A 15,722-nucleotide genomic window follows, 5' to 3' on the forward strand; every position below is an offset into this window, starting at 1 on the left:
AGAGTTTGAAACATACACACTATTATATCGTCTTTCCTAGTTATACGCGAATAATACGGATCCGTGTTTAATCCGGCGATCATTTTCGTCTGAATTGCTCAGAGTTAAGGTGATGACTCATCGTCTAATAAAGGTCTGCAAAAATATATTCGTCTGAATTGCTCAGAGTCAAGGCGATGATTCATCGTCTAATAAAGGTCTGCAAAAAAAATTGTTAGCAAAGGGAATCGAACCTGAAAAACTCCGACACTAACCCCCAAACCACTGTTCCGTAAACTGTTTTGGGTTAGCAGTGCACATATAATTTATATAATCTTATTAAACCATAGAATAATCTCACTATATAATTATACATATATGCTTTTCAATTACAAATACTTATCTGTTTTTTTTTATTATATAAAAAGAACTGGTGTATGTCTAGCCTGTTGAATCCGATCATCGATTTCGTCATCCCACGGCTTAGATTGAAAGTTGAACAAGGGATATTTTTGAGCGTCCGATTGACGACAAGACAAATATTGAGGTTTCCTAATACAACTCCACTTCTTTAAAACAAACAACCTTTCTTTTTACTTGCGAGAGAATAAAAACAAACTATTTCCGTTTATGGAACAGATACCGGACTGGATTTCCTAATCCGTGTTTCTTCCATTCTGGGATGTCATTGTGCACCCTCTGTACATATGGCTAACCTTAATATTTCGATTACGCAAACAAAAAAATTCATGTGATTTTTTAACAGGTACACAAACGAGAATCTCAACCAAGTATGAATTTGATTTCTCTCTCTCCTCTTTGCTTTCAACGCTCTATTTTTTTATATGTATAATTTTGAAATTATTGCTCCAGATTTTGATTATTTGATTAGGGTTTGTGTTGTTTTGATTATTCTTTATTTGTGTTTTTTTACCGGTAGACATTGTTAGGGTACCGACCCTAAACTTGGCATAAGCCCATGGGTAGAACTCAGCTCGAAAACCGGTTGATTAGATGAGGGACCCCATTGACTTATAAACTACCCAATTAAGCCCTATCTACCAATGTGGGACTAAGACCCAACATCCCGCCACGCTTCCAGACCCAACGTACTCGTTGGCCCACTCTATCGACGCTGACCCGGCGGTAGCCCTTTCCTTATGGCGGCTCCATTCGACTATCAATATTCAATGCGGTGACAACTACTCCCATACATAGGTGCCCCTACACCTTAATCCATCATATAGATCACCCCTTCCGTGGAGCGGGTATGGATCGTGGTGGTTGGCTCTGATACCAAATGTTAGGGTACTGACCCTAAATTCATCATAAGCTCATGGTAGAACTCAACTCGAAAACCGGTTGACAAGACGAGGGATCCCATTGACTTATAAACTACCCAATTAATCCATATCTACCGATGTGGGACTAAGGTCCCAACAGACATGATGGTAAATCAAAACGATCCAAATTCTCTTTCATTAGATCATGTTTCAAGGTAATCGAAATCTTCTGTTAACTATCATATAATAATTCTTGGATTTTTGTTTGATTCTTATTTGGTTGGGTTTTTATTTTTAGGGTCGTTGTATTTATTGTAAAACTTTTTTTTTTTTGGTTGATTACGGTATTGTGATAGAGGAAAAACTGAAAGATAGCTTAAGCAGCACTTTTTTTTTTTTTTATAAGAATCTCAATATTTATTGTGTTTCCACCCAGCAAAAAATCGAAAAAACCAACAGAAGCTATGGCTATTACCACTTCTCTAATAAATTTTCCTTTTCGTCTTCCATTTATCTATTGGTATTCACGCGTGAAATCGAAATCCTCCTATGAGTTGTGTTATAAACTCTTTTTAAAAAATAGCACAATGTCAGATGTTAATCGGATGTTTAGGCTGTTTAATGATATCCAATGGGTATAGTAGCTTATATTTAGAATTTTGATATGCTTTTTTGCAGGGATATGCCTTTGAAAGATCAAGGATATGGTTTTTATCATGGGCCCAATGTGTTTTATTTATTTTGGCAGATTCGAATGTGGTTAATAACTTAGTTTTGATTCTCTTCTTATTTGATTCTATCGCTATTCAGTTCTCTTTTTTTTTTTTTGGTTCTCTTATGTCTTTATCCGAACAAAAGTTATTAAGATGTAGAAAATTCTAATAAACTCAATCAGTTTAGGCAGGCTTAATGTGAAGGTCTAATGCATTTGATCCATAAATTCTCACCTGTCCAGAGGATTATTGCAGATTACCAAGATGGAGGTGGTGATGAGTGACGCAGCTGGATGTCATGGCACCACTAACATGGATATGATTTTGATGAGCATGGGCAGACATGTTTTAATAGTAAGATTTAACATGTTTTAACATGGATATGATTTGGATAAGATACGGTAATATTTACCCTTTTGTATGATTGTTACCATCTTTGGTTTCAATAGTTGAGCTGCCAAAGGTCAGAGCAACCGCATCGTTGTTGCCAAAAGCTATATTCGGCAACAAATCAAAGCGTACTCTTTGTTGTCAAAGGTTATATTCGTAGCCAAAATGTCAAATTTCCAAATCATGTTTCCATATTTGAGAACTATATTTGGCAAATCTCAAATATAGCACCACGTTCTTATAACCTGCGTCTCAATATAAACGGTATGTATAATTGCTTTAAACTTAAACGTAATTAAAATTAACATTTCATGCAATGGATTTTATAAATGTGTTCATATCAAAACTCATTTTATAACTCCTTTCATTTGAAAACTCATTTTATTACTCCTTTGTAGACTACGTTTCTAGACGTAGTATTAGATTACGTCTACTCCCACACGGAATTCTCAACTGCGATTAATTATAACGCTTTTATAAAACGCGTTTAAGTGAGAATGAGTTAATGATTATGTTTACATACAAACGCAGTTTTAACTAGTTGTTTCGGAGAATTTGTTGTGCCAGTACGCCACCCAACAAATTTTCAAATCAAATGCCATATAAAATTTGGCAATATAGAACCTGAACGCTGCAGTTGTTCCCATGACAAATATTAGTAGTATGTAGTGAAGTAGTCCCTTGGCGAGGAATATTGCAACTGGGAATACACTATGAGATAGTTCATAGTATAAGGAATTCGCCTGTAAGTGAGCCGTTTTCATTTCACATTGATGAGCTAATCATATTGTGGAGATATTGTTTTTGTTGGTACTAATACGTGCAGCCAATTTATATGACAGTGAGTGCTACTCTTTTTTGTTGATTCAAGAACGGGAGATTCCCTGGAGTATCTTTTTCATCACAAGTTTTCATGTTACACGAGACCAGTTTTTACTTTTCCATGCAATACAATCATAGCATACGTGTCTCTTCTCAGAATCTGCCTTTCTGTTTTCACATCTATCTAATCTAACAAGATGATAATTGAAACTCATTATTGAATTCTCATTCATTATGATCCCACAAAATGTTGACGTAGACAATTCTCCTTTTGAGTATGGGAAAATAGAGTCCTCCATTCTAACCTCACACAGTTATCATTAAATATGTTTTTACACCTCTTATACACCTGTTGATTGTTGTCGAATAACTACCCTACTTTTAGCAGTTAATTGACGGAACTTTACACGTTCACCACATATCCTGGAATAGTTGCACGTTCACCATAAACAATACCCACAATCAATACCTCCATCGCCGTAGAACAAATCCTTAATAGATCTTTATGGATGAGAGACCGTCTCTTGGTAGATGGCGTCTTGTCTGTTCTTACTTCTTGCTCCACCACCACCACCAGACCCGTTTATACCCAGTGCAAATAATTCCAAATGATCTTCTCTTGGATCCATTGTTATTATTCTTCTCAATTTTTTTTTCTAATTTTCTTTTTGTTGATACATATTCGAAAGTTGAATCACGACCACCATAGTAAGTACAAACTCATTATCCTTGATATCATTGAAGTTTTAATATTTTGAAGTGCTTATTTGATTTTGATTCTTGGCTAGCGTTAGCATTTCTTTCTGATATCTTTTTTTATTCTTGAAGTGCTTATTGAAGTTTTAATATTTTGCAATATTTAAAAAGAACAGCTATAAGAACTCTTTTAAATAATTTATTTGATTTCTAACCAATTGGATCTAATTCTTAATTTCGCAAACAATTTTTTCTTTGTTTCTCTTTTCTCCGTAGCAACTAATCTATTCGCCCATTCATGAACAGACCCGTAAGAGGCTCAAGGAGGAATACCGTTCCTTATCAATTTGTTCTAAATAATCTTGCTGATTAATTTTTATGTTCTGTTTGTTCATATTCAGAAGTTTTGTTTACTTTTGCAGTAGTCTGCATTGGTAGACTGAGGAATTCTGCTTCCTACCTAAGAACTCCAAACATAAGGAAAATGAAGACAAACCGGAGGTACGTTGTTCATATATATATTACATAATTCATTCACTTATTCAAATTTTATGTTGCATGAGATACATCATAAGATGATCTATTGTGCAACACTGTCGCTAGAATCTATCTCGGCGAGTTAATCTAAATCAAAGAGACTTGGATTTTTCAGTATAGTAGCTTGAGTATGGAAGAACTTTTATAAATAAACCTTATTGCTATGATTAGCAAATTTATTCAGCAGTTGAGGTCTGGAATTGTTAGTCTGGCCGCCTGTGTTAGGTAATCTTACTTCTTAACTGCACCTTAGGGACATCACACATTTCTCTTGCATAACCTTTCCATATGTTTGATCCCTTAGACAAGGTAAGAATTCAAGAAACGAAGAGAGTGTTGATGCCTCAGGCAAGGATGCAGTAAGATTTTGTGAGAGAGTTTGTTGATCATCGGATCCCTCGAGCTGATCCCACTGTTGTTCAGAGCGAGTCAACGACAACTGTGTTTTTTTCCGAAAGATTTATGGAGTTTCTGATTGATTTTTGTTTAGTCAACTCCGGATAGGTAATTTTCTTAAGCCAAGCTAATCTTATGACATCCTAATATATGATATACTAAGTTTTTTCTAGAGGCAGTCATGTGGGCTAGAGACGAAGGAATTCAGAACTTGCACTTTGAAAGGGATTGTTAGAATGTTGTGTTTGCACTGAATGGGAAGAAAGGGAGCAATAAAATGGAGAAAAAAATTAGTTTAGATGTTTTAAATTAATTTCAAAGTTTTCAGGTCTCTTTTGTACCAAGAAGGGAAATGCTGCAGAATGGAATCAACCTTGAAAGGGTTGGGGAAGACCTAAACGATATGTTGGTTTTAATCTATTTTCCTATTAAAGGAAAAAATAACAGCATCAAACCATTAATCCTTCTGTTGCTTATTGAACATAATAAGTATTACTATTCAGTGGCGATTAATTACAGAACAATTAAACTTGTTGTTGAATCTTTATAAGAATGGACATACGGCTCGGCTCTGAAACAGTTCAGTACTCATTCTTTCTTTTTCTTTGAAACCTTATTCTCATTCCTCCACAAATTAATAAAAAAATAACAATATGGTACCAATAATTCTTAGTGAACCGTAAAATAACTACTCAAAACTGAACTGTACTCTCTGACGCTAAAGTTTTGTGAGTAAACGACTTAACGACATACTTATATTATATGATTCTCTCAAAATAAATCCCATCTAGTTCTTTTATTAATCTGAATTTATGTGTAGATGAGATACACCAGGCTTTATGAACCATCCCACTTATATTAGAAAATGGTACTTGATGTCTTAGCTCAAATGGCAGAGCACATGGTTCTAAACCATTTCGTTGTGGGTTCGACTCCCACATACGGCACCGTTATTCGAGTAAAACCTTACATAGGGTTAATATTAGCTCGCGTTCAACATCTATTTTGGTCTTATGTTTATGGATTTCAATCTTTTGATGCAGCTGCTAATTCAAGAGGAATTCGAAGAGTTTGGAGTTGGTATTAATGTGGAAATGACGAAAAAAAGTTCAAGTTGTCTATGGTTTTGATGCAGTATTTCTCCATGGTTGGTTAGGGCACATTTTTTTTGTTTTACATAAGACAACATTATTATCTCTGCATAATGTTTTAAGTGAGTACGTTGAAGAGAGATCTGTAGCCATTTGGGACATCCTTTTATTTATAAAAAATGCCAAAGTAATTTACCAGGTTTTTTTTTTTTCACTATCCAGAAGTGCTGGACTTAATATAAACCTTTGGAATCCAAAGTACACTGTGTGTATCTTCCAGAAACTGAGTACGATAATTTGATAATACCAAATTATTTATTGCGATCTTTCTTCTCATGATGAAAACATGTTTGCAGTTGATTTTGTGAGTCCAGACAATAGCCATGTGCGTGTACGTGATGTATGTTGTTTTTTCAGTGAGGAGATGCATCAAAATTACGGATGAAGTAGAGATTAACATTTTTACAAGTATGTTACTTTGAAACATAAGTACTGTGCTATAAAGTTGAAAGAAATCTTTGAAACACAGTCGGGAACTAAATATTCATAAATTTAGAGAATTGTACAAACACAATACTTCTGATTCAGGATCCATTTCCATAATTGTGCTTTGCTTAGACGGGAACTTTTAAGCGGCCTCTGTAAATTTTGGGATTGTTTTCGGCTTTGGAAGTTGTTCATTGGTTTTGTATTGATTGTTGGTTCCAGCTCAAGGCTGGGGAAGGATGCCTAACATTGATGAGCCTGGAACTCTTGCACAAGTTGTATTATACCTTGGCGTATATGGTTATTCATAAGTAGGAGCATTAGCATCGACTGGCACCATTATTCAGTATAGGATAACACCATCATCTGACACCATTGTGTATCTTTGAATAAGTAGTCAATGACAAGTTTGCAGTCAGTCGTTGATTGAAGTATCAAATTGATACTATCAGTGGTGTAGAATGACGTCGGGTCATGGAAGGAGAAGATGGTAGGATATTGGGGAATCTGAAGAGGAACTGAAAGATGGATTAATGTTCACAGAATTTAGTAATGTTTTTAAAACCTGCATAAAGAGTGTTTATCAGGAGAGTGATAAACACTTCCGTATCTTGATTATAAGCAACCAAGGTTAAATTTGAACTCCTTATATTTTGTGCACTGTTTTGATGTTGTTGCTCTCCAGTATATTGTAGTTATATTATGGTGCCAACGTTTGTACTAACACTAAGTTTTATCATTTTGTAAGGATTTGTCAGAAAATTTGGCGGTGCCAGCTCTGCGCGAAGTCATCTCTGTTTAAGAAGCAGGAAGGAAAAACTTAAAAATAAAGTTTTCAAAGCAAGGTGGATTCAAAGTTGGCACCCGTGATTTTAATAATTTTGAAATCTCAAGGCAAGAGAGGGAGACAAAAGGCGACAAAATGCAGATGAAAGGGGAGGGGGCATTTGTGATTTTGAGATCATTTCCTGTTTTTTGTGGCAAATTATTTGTCCTTTTAATTTGTAAGTTGAACGTCATACCAGGAAATGGACATTTCGGAAAAGCTTTTAGACTTGATCGAGTTCTCTACGAGTTCGAGTGATGCAATTTCCTAGCTTTGGCGAGGGAGTGAAATACATGAAGTAGACTATTATAACCCGAATAACAAAACACCATATTTTCACCTTGTCAATACCGGAATTCTCGTAGGGTTCTACCCGTCCTAGTGTATCAAAATGACCTCACTTTTCTGAGAATAGTATGAGAGAGAGTTGTCCTTCCATTTTACCTTGTCCTTCTTTTTATAGACTTTCCAAAAGCCCATTCCTTTTATGACATCATGTTATGTGTCATAAACTTCTTTAGTTACTACTTATGTCATTCCTTTTCTAATAAAACCTTCTTCTTTCTTGTTAATTCCTCCATTATCTCTTCCACTTTATGGATACTTCTTCGGTAGACTTGGGCCTTAGTTCCCAAGTCCCCATGACCCATATGTGGCCTTTCCCTTCTTTAGGGCACTTTGACCTGGTTAAGGGGAGTTTATTTTTCATGTATCAACATTAGTCCCCTGACTATGAGGTCAGTCGTAAGACAACCTCATCGTCATTATCCGAACTTTCACTCCCCTTTCCGTCAGTTGGGCAACGCTACAACTTCTTCTAGCAGGGCTTCTTCAGTTTTCTTTTTTGGTAATAGTGTCCACTTGTGTAACTGCCGCCTTTTGTTCCCAGATTTCCTATATATATGAGTCTCCTATTTTACCTTTCCTTTTCACTTCTTTCACCGCCTCTTTCTTTTCACACATTGGCCCCATACACGCCCCATGTCTAATGGTTCTTCTGATGATCATTCTTCTAGTGGTTAGGACGAGTCAGAGGAAACAATGAGCAACGGCTCGGATGAGAGTAAATACTCAGGAGAGCCAGAGCTCCATCTACCTCCCCCAGCCGATGGTAAATCTTATACACTTGCGGAGTTCACCGGGACTCCTGTTTTGAAGCGTGGGATACGGATGAAAGAGTTTCGAGGGGGAAGACGCGTGATGCCCCTGGATGATAATCTCGTCTCCCATTTCCCGAATCCTCCGGTATTGCCTTACCCGAATGCCCCCGGGTGGCTTATGTACCCCGAACCGGCTGACACGGCTACTTATCCGTTCAAAAGAGTTCCCCGTATGGTCATCCATCGTGGTCATTATGAGCTTCAACTAAAAGTGACAGGCATATTTCCAAGCATGCATTCACCACAGCACTACACTAATCTCCAACTCAAGTAATCTCAACTGCAGTCAAACCCTGCAATTACTCAACTCCAATTCAATCTTATGCCATCTCATTCTTCTCTGTAACCCCCTGCAATGTTCACTTCAAGCATCACCACTTAACCCAGCTGTAAACCATTGCATCAATCTTGAGAGATTAACTACCTGTTTCTTCTGTTTTTTCCAATCTAACTACCTGTATTAGCTATCTGTAATTTTTTTATCAGAGATTGAAAAACCAACCTGCGTCAATTAGGAATTGCAGAGGTCTGGAAGCATGATAATCGCAGAAGTCAGTGGCAGCAGCAGTCAGTGAAGCCTCCTTTCTCACCTTTTTATCGGCTTGAACGCAGTCGATATCCTTCAACAGATCGTTCTCGAGCACCGTACAGCTGCCAAATACAACCACCAAAACATTGTCAGCACCCATTGCTAGCATTCTATGTATGAAGTCATGGAGATGAGTTCTCATCATATCAAAGTGTAATAACTATGCAAGTGTATATTCATATGTATAAAGAAAAACAGAAAGAGAACATTCAGAAGCACATGGATATCCTCTATCAGTAATGAAATTATGATAGATTAAGGGATTAAGAAAGATATTAGTCCTTTGTACTGTGAAACACTTCCCCAGTATTCTTCATGCATTCTTGAGGCACTTACCTGCAAATTCCAGCCAAAAAAATTAATCAAGACCCAGTTTTTTGAAAGTTCAAGTTTTAGGATTTGAAATACACTTAACCTGTGCTTACAATCTAATTTTGAAGTTAACTATGAAAACAAATGGACTTGCTTATATGTGATTAAAAACTGTAGAAAGTGTCTTATTTGGAAAAGAGAAAACAACACAGAATCAGATTGGATATCAGATTGAAAAAAAATGGATCGGGAACACAAAACTGGTTAAACATCCCAACCCATGCAATACTCATCATGCACCATCCATAACATTATAATCCATCCCCTATAGCACCTGCAACATCACTTCCATCACCATTTCACCATCTCTACATCAATTGTAACAGTCTCAAATTGCAAGTACCATTAAATCCATTAACATTTAACAACCGCCACTAAGATGTATTCTACAAACTCCAATAACTGATCTTTTCCCTAACTACCTGCAGTTCCAATTACATACATCACCACCACCATGACACACCTACGGTATCCTAAGCATTCAGTTAAGGCTTCAACACCATTACACAGTCACATCTTAGTTTATATAACCCAAATACCAGCCACACAACAACAACACCATCTCAAGCTACCACTACCACCATACTACAGCTCAACTTCAGTTCATTTCATAGTCATACAAACCCAACAACTGAAATTCAATCCAAATTACTCGAATTAGGACACACTGGAGGCTTACCCGAGTATTAGCATTCACTGAATTTCTACATCATCAATTTCTCTGCAATTTAACCTAAATTTAAACTACAATCCTAGCTCCATTTGTAACCACAACTCAACTCCAATCTTAACTCCAGTTAACCTGCAATTATCTCTTCCACATCTGTGATTCAAAAGAAACCCTATCCCTAAATTCGATTCCCTAAAAAAACTAAAACCAATCTCATAGGTTTCCTTATACCTCCTCCCTTTATCCTTCCAGCCGAGAGTAATTATTTCCGAATACAGTGAGGGAAGATTGGCGGGTAATTTTCCCCCTGGTTCGGTGTGCATCTCCGAATATTTGTTTAGTGGCTTTCGTATTTGATACTGTAAATCTTTGCTGGAATCGATTTCTTAAGCAAAACTGAATTGTTTGGTTCGATTTATAGTTTTTTCTATATAACGGAAAAGAGAAACCGGGGTTTATTTTTAGTCGTGGTGTTTGTGTTGGCTTCCTAATTGGTTAGAATTCCAAATTCAGAAGGGGTTTCTGTTTCCTTGTTTTTGTTGGTTACCTAATACAGAGCATTAGTTCGGTATAAAAAGATAGTTGATAGTTGGTATCTATGATGGTAGAGAGTTGAGTTTGTTGATTGAGTATTTCCGTTTCAATGCGTCTGTTTTTTGTATTGATGGTAGAGGTAGCTCTTACCGGCCGATCAGCTAGTCCCCAAAAATCGAAATACGACTGGTGGATCACCGTTGGTGGCCGGGTCAGATCATCAGCTCGATGGATCAAGTCTGGGCGGCTGCTCCGAACTGTACAGCTACGGTAGGGCGGGATGTACTTGGCAGGGGTGTCACCGGGGAAGTGGATTAGTGCGGATATTGAAAACGTGACGGAAAGCCGAACTATCGGCATCGAGAAGTTTCGAGCGAAGAGTGTTTCCCTTGACAACAAGGACGCTTAGGCGGTCTGGCCACGCCGGCGGGACATCTAATGTCTGCAGCACTCACGGTCTAAACGGTGCGATTAGCTCACGCCCAAAACCACTCGACCCCAACAAAGGGAACAAAAGGGTCATTTTCACTTGCAGAGGTAGCTCTAAAAAAACCTGGTGTGTCTACAATGTTGGACGAGCACAGTGAGCAAAAGGCCAGCCGGCAAAAAAGAAAGAACAGGAATACGGAGTTAAGGGTGAAGAAGAAAAACAACAAAAGGGGAAGTAGGAGGAATAAAAAGATGATTAGTAAGACATCGAAGAGGAGGCGTATCAGGGATGCTAATAATCCAGATAAGCCCGCCACTAGATTAATTGCTGATGATGTGGTGGTGGTTTTACTGAGCAGACTCCCGGTGAAATCACTTATGCGTTTCAAGTGTGTCTGTAAAAGATGGAAATTGATTATCGAAGATCCACACTTTATCCATTCACACCTTACCCATTCAGAAACACGTCCTTGTCTCTTTGTACTCCTTCCAAAGAGTAAACCATGGGAAGGTTGCGCAAGAGATTACGAGTCTTTCATTTCAGCTGATTTGCACTTGAGTGGCAGAGCAGCAAATGTTCACACCATAAGGAAAACAAAGCTACTGTATCGTGAAATTCTGGGACCCATTACAGGTTTGGTCTGTTTAGTTGACAACTGCGCTGTTCAAATACACAATGTCAGCACAATGGAATCAACACCATGGATCAAGTCAAAAGTGTGCATGAATCGAGAGAAAGATGATTGCATTGTAAACATTTTAGAGGAACCAAGATGTTATTTTGGTTTCGATCCTACTACCAAGAAACATAAAGCTATTTTCGTGTGGTGTAGAGGTAAATTCCAAGATTTTCCAGTTTGTGAGGTCTTGACAGTTGGGGATAATACATGGAGATAAATCGACGAGGCACTGCCACACATTATCTTCGAAGATATCGCTCAGTATGCAAATGGTTCCATATATTGGCTTATAGAGTGTCGTTGGATAATGGCATTTGATTTAGGAAGTGAGAAGTTTAGGGTGATCCCGGCCCCCAAATTCATAGAAGAGAGTGATGGGTCAGGATTCCGAAGATTCTCAGAAGTGGATGGGTGTCTATCCATCATATGTCAAGATAAACAAATAGTCAATATGTGGATATTTCATGATCATAATAAAGAGAATGGATTCATTGATGGTCACAGTCGAGTCTTTCTTTTTATGTTTATTCGTCTTTAATTTAAGATATATTATTTGGTTTAACTAGTAGTCTTTTCTGTTTACTCTGTCTTTGATGTTCACACCCGACTTTCCTTTTTATGTTTATTCCATATTCGAGATATATTACTTGGTTCAAGTCTTTTTGTGATTTACCTTTATGCCAGTAAAAATCCAAAATTTGATTCTTCTTATGAAACTAACCTCTATTTCTAGTCTTAAAGTCTCAAAAGTAGACTACTTACTCAAATTTCAAGCACATATGCATCAACCCGAAAATAAGTCACACTTTTTAAAATCGTGTTTGCAGTTGCAACGATTACAATGGAAAATGGAGTAGTTGATCGAACATCCTAAGGATTTCTGAACCCCCAAACACTACTCAAGAGTTATTCATCAGAATTTCATCAAATTACAAATGAATTATAATTACATAGAACTTATACATGTTTCATTCGTTCCTCTTCCTTCCAACAACTTTCATTATTTTTATATCTAATTTGTTAACCATGTAGTTATGGAGATTTAGAGCAACTGCAATGGTACGAGTATAACCAAAGACCAAAGAGGGAAAAAAAGATCAAATTTTGGGTTTAGTATGGTGTGTGACGCTACGGTGGAAAGACTAAATTTGGTCAGACGTACATTATACGTTCGCCTGGTGTGGGGCGTAGACTATACCAACGCCTGATTGGGACGTGCACTAAAAAAAAAAAAAAAAAATGAAAGAAGTGGGGCGGAGGTATAATGCCCGCCCCACTAAAATGATTTTGGAAACAAAGAATGGGGCGGGGGTATAATGCCCGCCCCATACAAAATAATTAAAAAAAAAATATGGGGCGTAGACTTTACGTACGCCCCATGTGAAGCGTAAACTATACCAACGCCTGGTGTGGGGCGTAGACTATACCAACGCCTGATGTGGGACGTGCACTATATGTCCGCCTGGTGGTGGGGCGTGAAGTATATCAACGCTCGACTATATCTGGGTTTAGTCTTGGTCCCAGACCAAATATACTCTGGGTTTTAGTCGTTGATCAAAATTTGATCGATAGTACGTTCCACAAAGTCTGTTCAAAAAACCAAATATTTGGGTTTACTCTCCCACTGTGGACGCTCTTAAGCCATCTGTTTTATGAAAACATGTAACCTTTGTTAATATTACAATGTGCGTTATTATCGTTGGTTTCTTCAATGATTTGATTGGTTAGAATTATCACATGGGATTATTTTTGCTTTTCTTAATTTTATATCATAATATTTTGAATCATCGATGCGCACTCCTCTCTCTTTGCATTCAACTTGATTTTTGACAATGAAATCAGTTTTTCACACACATTTGCACCAATATAATATCATCCTACTCAAGTAACGATGCCATCTGTGGGAGTTAAAACCACAGCTACATGGTTGAGAACCCTGTGTTCTTCCATTTGAGCTAAAATGGCAAGTAAAAAGATTATATGAATAGACAGTAAGGTATTGTGCTAACATTAGAGTAAGATTAAGCGTTTTCTAAAAATAAACACACAACATCATTATATCGATGAAGCTTCAATTATGTAGTCATCTATTTCCTACGATTTGAGAGACTCCTACTTCACCAATTCCAATGATTACTCATGTAAGGCTTCCAAAAAAAGTATTTTGGAAACCGCCAATTATAGAAATAAACTTTATTAATAGTTGAAATTGATTTTTTCTTTTAGTATTTGATAATATAATCAAAGAAAACTGAAGAAGAAAAAAGTGAAATTATCACTTTTCCTAAAACGGAGGTAGTATAAGTTGTACGGTAATTGGTTAAGTTCTTGTTTGTCTTTTTCTCCAATAACATTACTGATAGTTTCATACTATTCACCCATAGCCATTACCAAGATCCAAATTAAGAGAACAGAGATCTAAACAAGGGATCTTTTTTTTTACTACCAACATAAAAGAGAATTGAAAGAAAATATCTATACAACACGAAAAGAAAAAATTAGATTTGCAGGATCTTGTTCACATGGAAACAAATACCTGCAGGAATCAAGCCACTGACTAAAAGTCATGAATTTATCGCTCCCATCACTCCACTCATGAACAATTGCACTTATAGAGGCATGAACATCCACCTGGTACACAGTACATATGGTTCCCCTTGGCACATGATCTTTACTACATAAGAATACATGAATAGCTGTTGTTTGGTGATATAAAGAAGCAAATTAACAAGCCCATCAAAGGCCTACTCCATGTTTCTCCGATAGGGTTTTCCGGAGCCTTTTGCGTATTCGAAAGGAAAATGTCTGCATCCTTGAAGATGTTGTACCCAGTGGCTCCAAAGTAAATTCAGAAATTAGAGTACCGCACTACATGAATAGAATAGAATCGAGCAAGAAAAAAAAGCCTACATGAATAGAATAATTATATAAACAATTTAGCATGCATCAAAAGAAAGTTACACCTACTAGTTGAATACAACTCATGATTTACCATAGTATATAAAATTTATAGATTCCAATTACTAAAAAAAAATGAACACGATTTGAGATGGTCAGTCACAGGATGTTTCATAACCAACTAAGAAAAGTAATTTAGCACAAAATAAGATACGCCACCTTCATTACTATCGCAGTGCAAACCCCTGGTTTCAATAGAGTTGGATTAGCTCTTTCTAAGATATAACTTCTTTAAGTAGTTGTATCCATAGAAATACACAAATAAAGCAGTGAAAGATTGCATTTGTTGGTCCCAAGCCCTTGGAACTATGATACAAATTGTAGAAAAAGCTTCTCAGATGACACCAAAGAGGTTCCCATATAATGAATTACTTAACGGATGTATTTGATCAACATATAGCCATGATCCATTATCATACACCACGAGATATTAATTTTCCTTGTTTGTATTACGGATGCTTGGGCTATTAATTTCCCTTGTTTCAGACTGGTACTGCGCAGCAGTTACTGCCTTGGCTTTGCGTATATCAGCAACCGATATCTTGATTCCCATCATTGTCAAGACCATAACTTGAACCACAGAAATATCAATGCTATTTTCATTATCTGATTTGGTATGTTTGACAACATCCCAACGAAGTATACACCATCCAAATCATCCTTCTTGTTCTGTTTGTTGTTTCCATCATCCAATTTGATATCTTTAGAAATCTGAACATAAAAAAATTAACCCTTATATCCTATTTGCAGCTTCACTTCCCAAACCCTAAAAATTAAATACCATGAAAGAGAGGCATTGATAGAGAAGTAACAATTGAACTTGAGCTCATATACCCATGACCCATCTAAGAAATACAAACTAATAGCTCAAGAACATTGTAATAAAAACAGACAACTGACCTTACCCAGAAGTAATTCAATATTGAAGCAAAATTGATCTATAAGTTCTTCGATAAAATGATCTCTATCAAATATAACGGTTCTTGTATTAGAACATCAAACATGAATGATAAAATTTGGGATAAGGACGATTATATTGAACTGATAAATCATAGAAAATTATTTGTATTTATGCAGTTCAAAAAAATGAAGAAAGTTAAAAGTTAAAACT

General features: G+C 36.7%; 1 protein-coding gene and 2 long non-coding RNA genes across 3 annotated transcripts; 2 read left to right on the top strand and 1 right to left on the bottom strand.

Moving 5' to 3' along the window:
- The first annotated feature begins 3,576 nt into the window (after nt 1-3,576).
- On the top strand, nt 3,577-6,233 carry LOC113303046. The gene is made up of 3 exons (XR_003337277.1): nt 3,577-3,895; nt 4,306-4,384; nt 5,860-6,233. It is a non-coding gene; the product is annotated as an uncharacterized LOC113303046 (long non-coding RNA).
- Nucleotides 6,234-7,506: 1,273 nt separating this feature from the next.
- LOC113302845 lies at nt 7,507-10,735 on the bottom strand. The gene is made up of 2 exons (XR_003337146.1): nt 8,882-10,735; nt 7,507-8,729 (listed from the first exon to the last, which is right to left on the bottom strand). It is a non-coding gene; the product is annotated as an uncharacterized LOC113302845 (long non-coding RNA).
- A 376-nt stretch (nt 10,736-11,111) lies between these two features.
- LOC113305842 (putative F-box protein At1g50870) lies at nt 11,112-11,870 on the top strand. Its single transcript, XM_026554839.1, has one exon. The coding sequence runs from the start codon at nt 11,112-11,114 to the stop codon at nt 11,868-11,870; it is 759 nt and encodes a 252-aa protein (XP_026410624.1).
- The last annotated feature ends 3,852 nt before the right edge of the window (nt 11,871-15,722 follow it).

The sequence above is a fragment of the Papaver somniferum genome, chromosome 8 (assembly GCF_003573695.1).
Source record: "Papaver somniferum cultivar HN1 chromosome 8, ASM357369v1, whole genome shotgun sequence".
Lineage (NCBI taxonomy): Eukaryota > Viridiplantae > Streptophyta > Magnoliopsida > Ranunculales > Papaveraceae > Papaver > Papaver somniferum.

Coding starts and splice junctions, on each gene's coding strand:
- LOC113305842 (XM_026554839.1), top strand. CDS start 11,112: ATGTTGGACGAGCACAGTGAGCAAAAGGCCAGCCGGCAAAAAAGAAAG.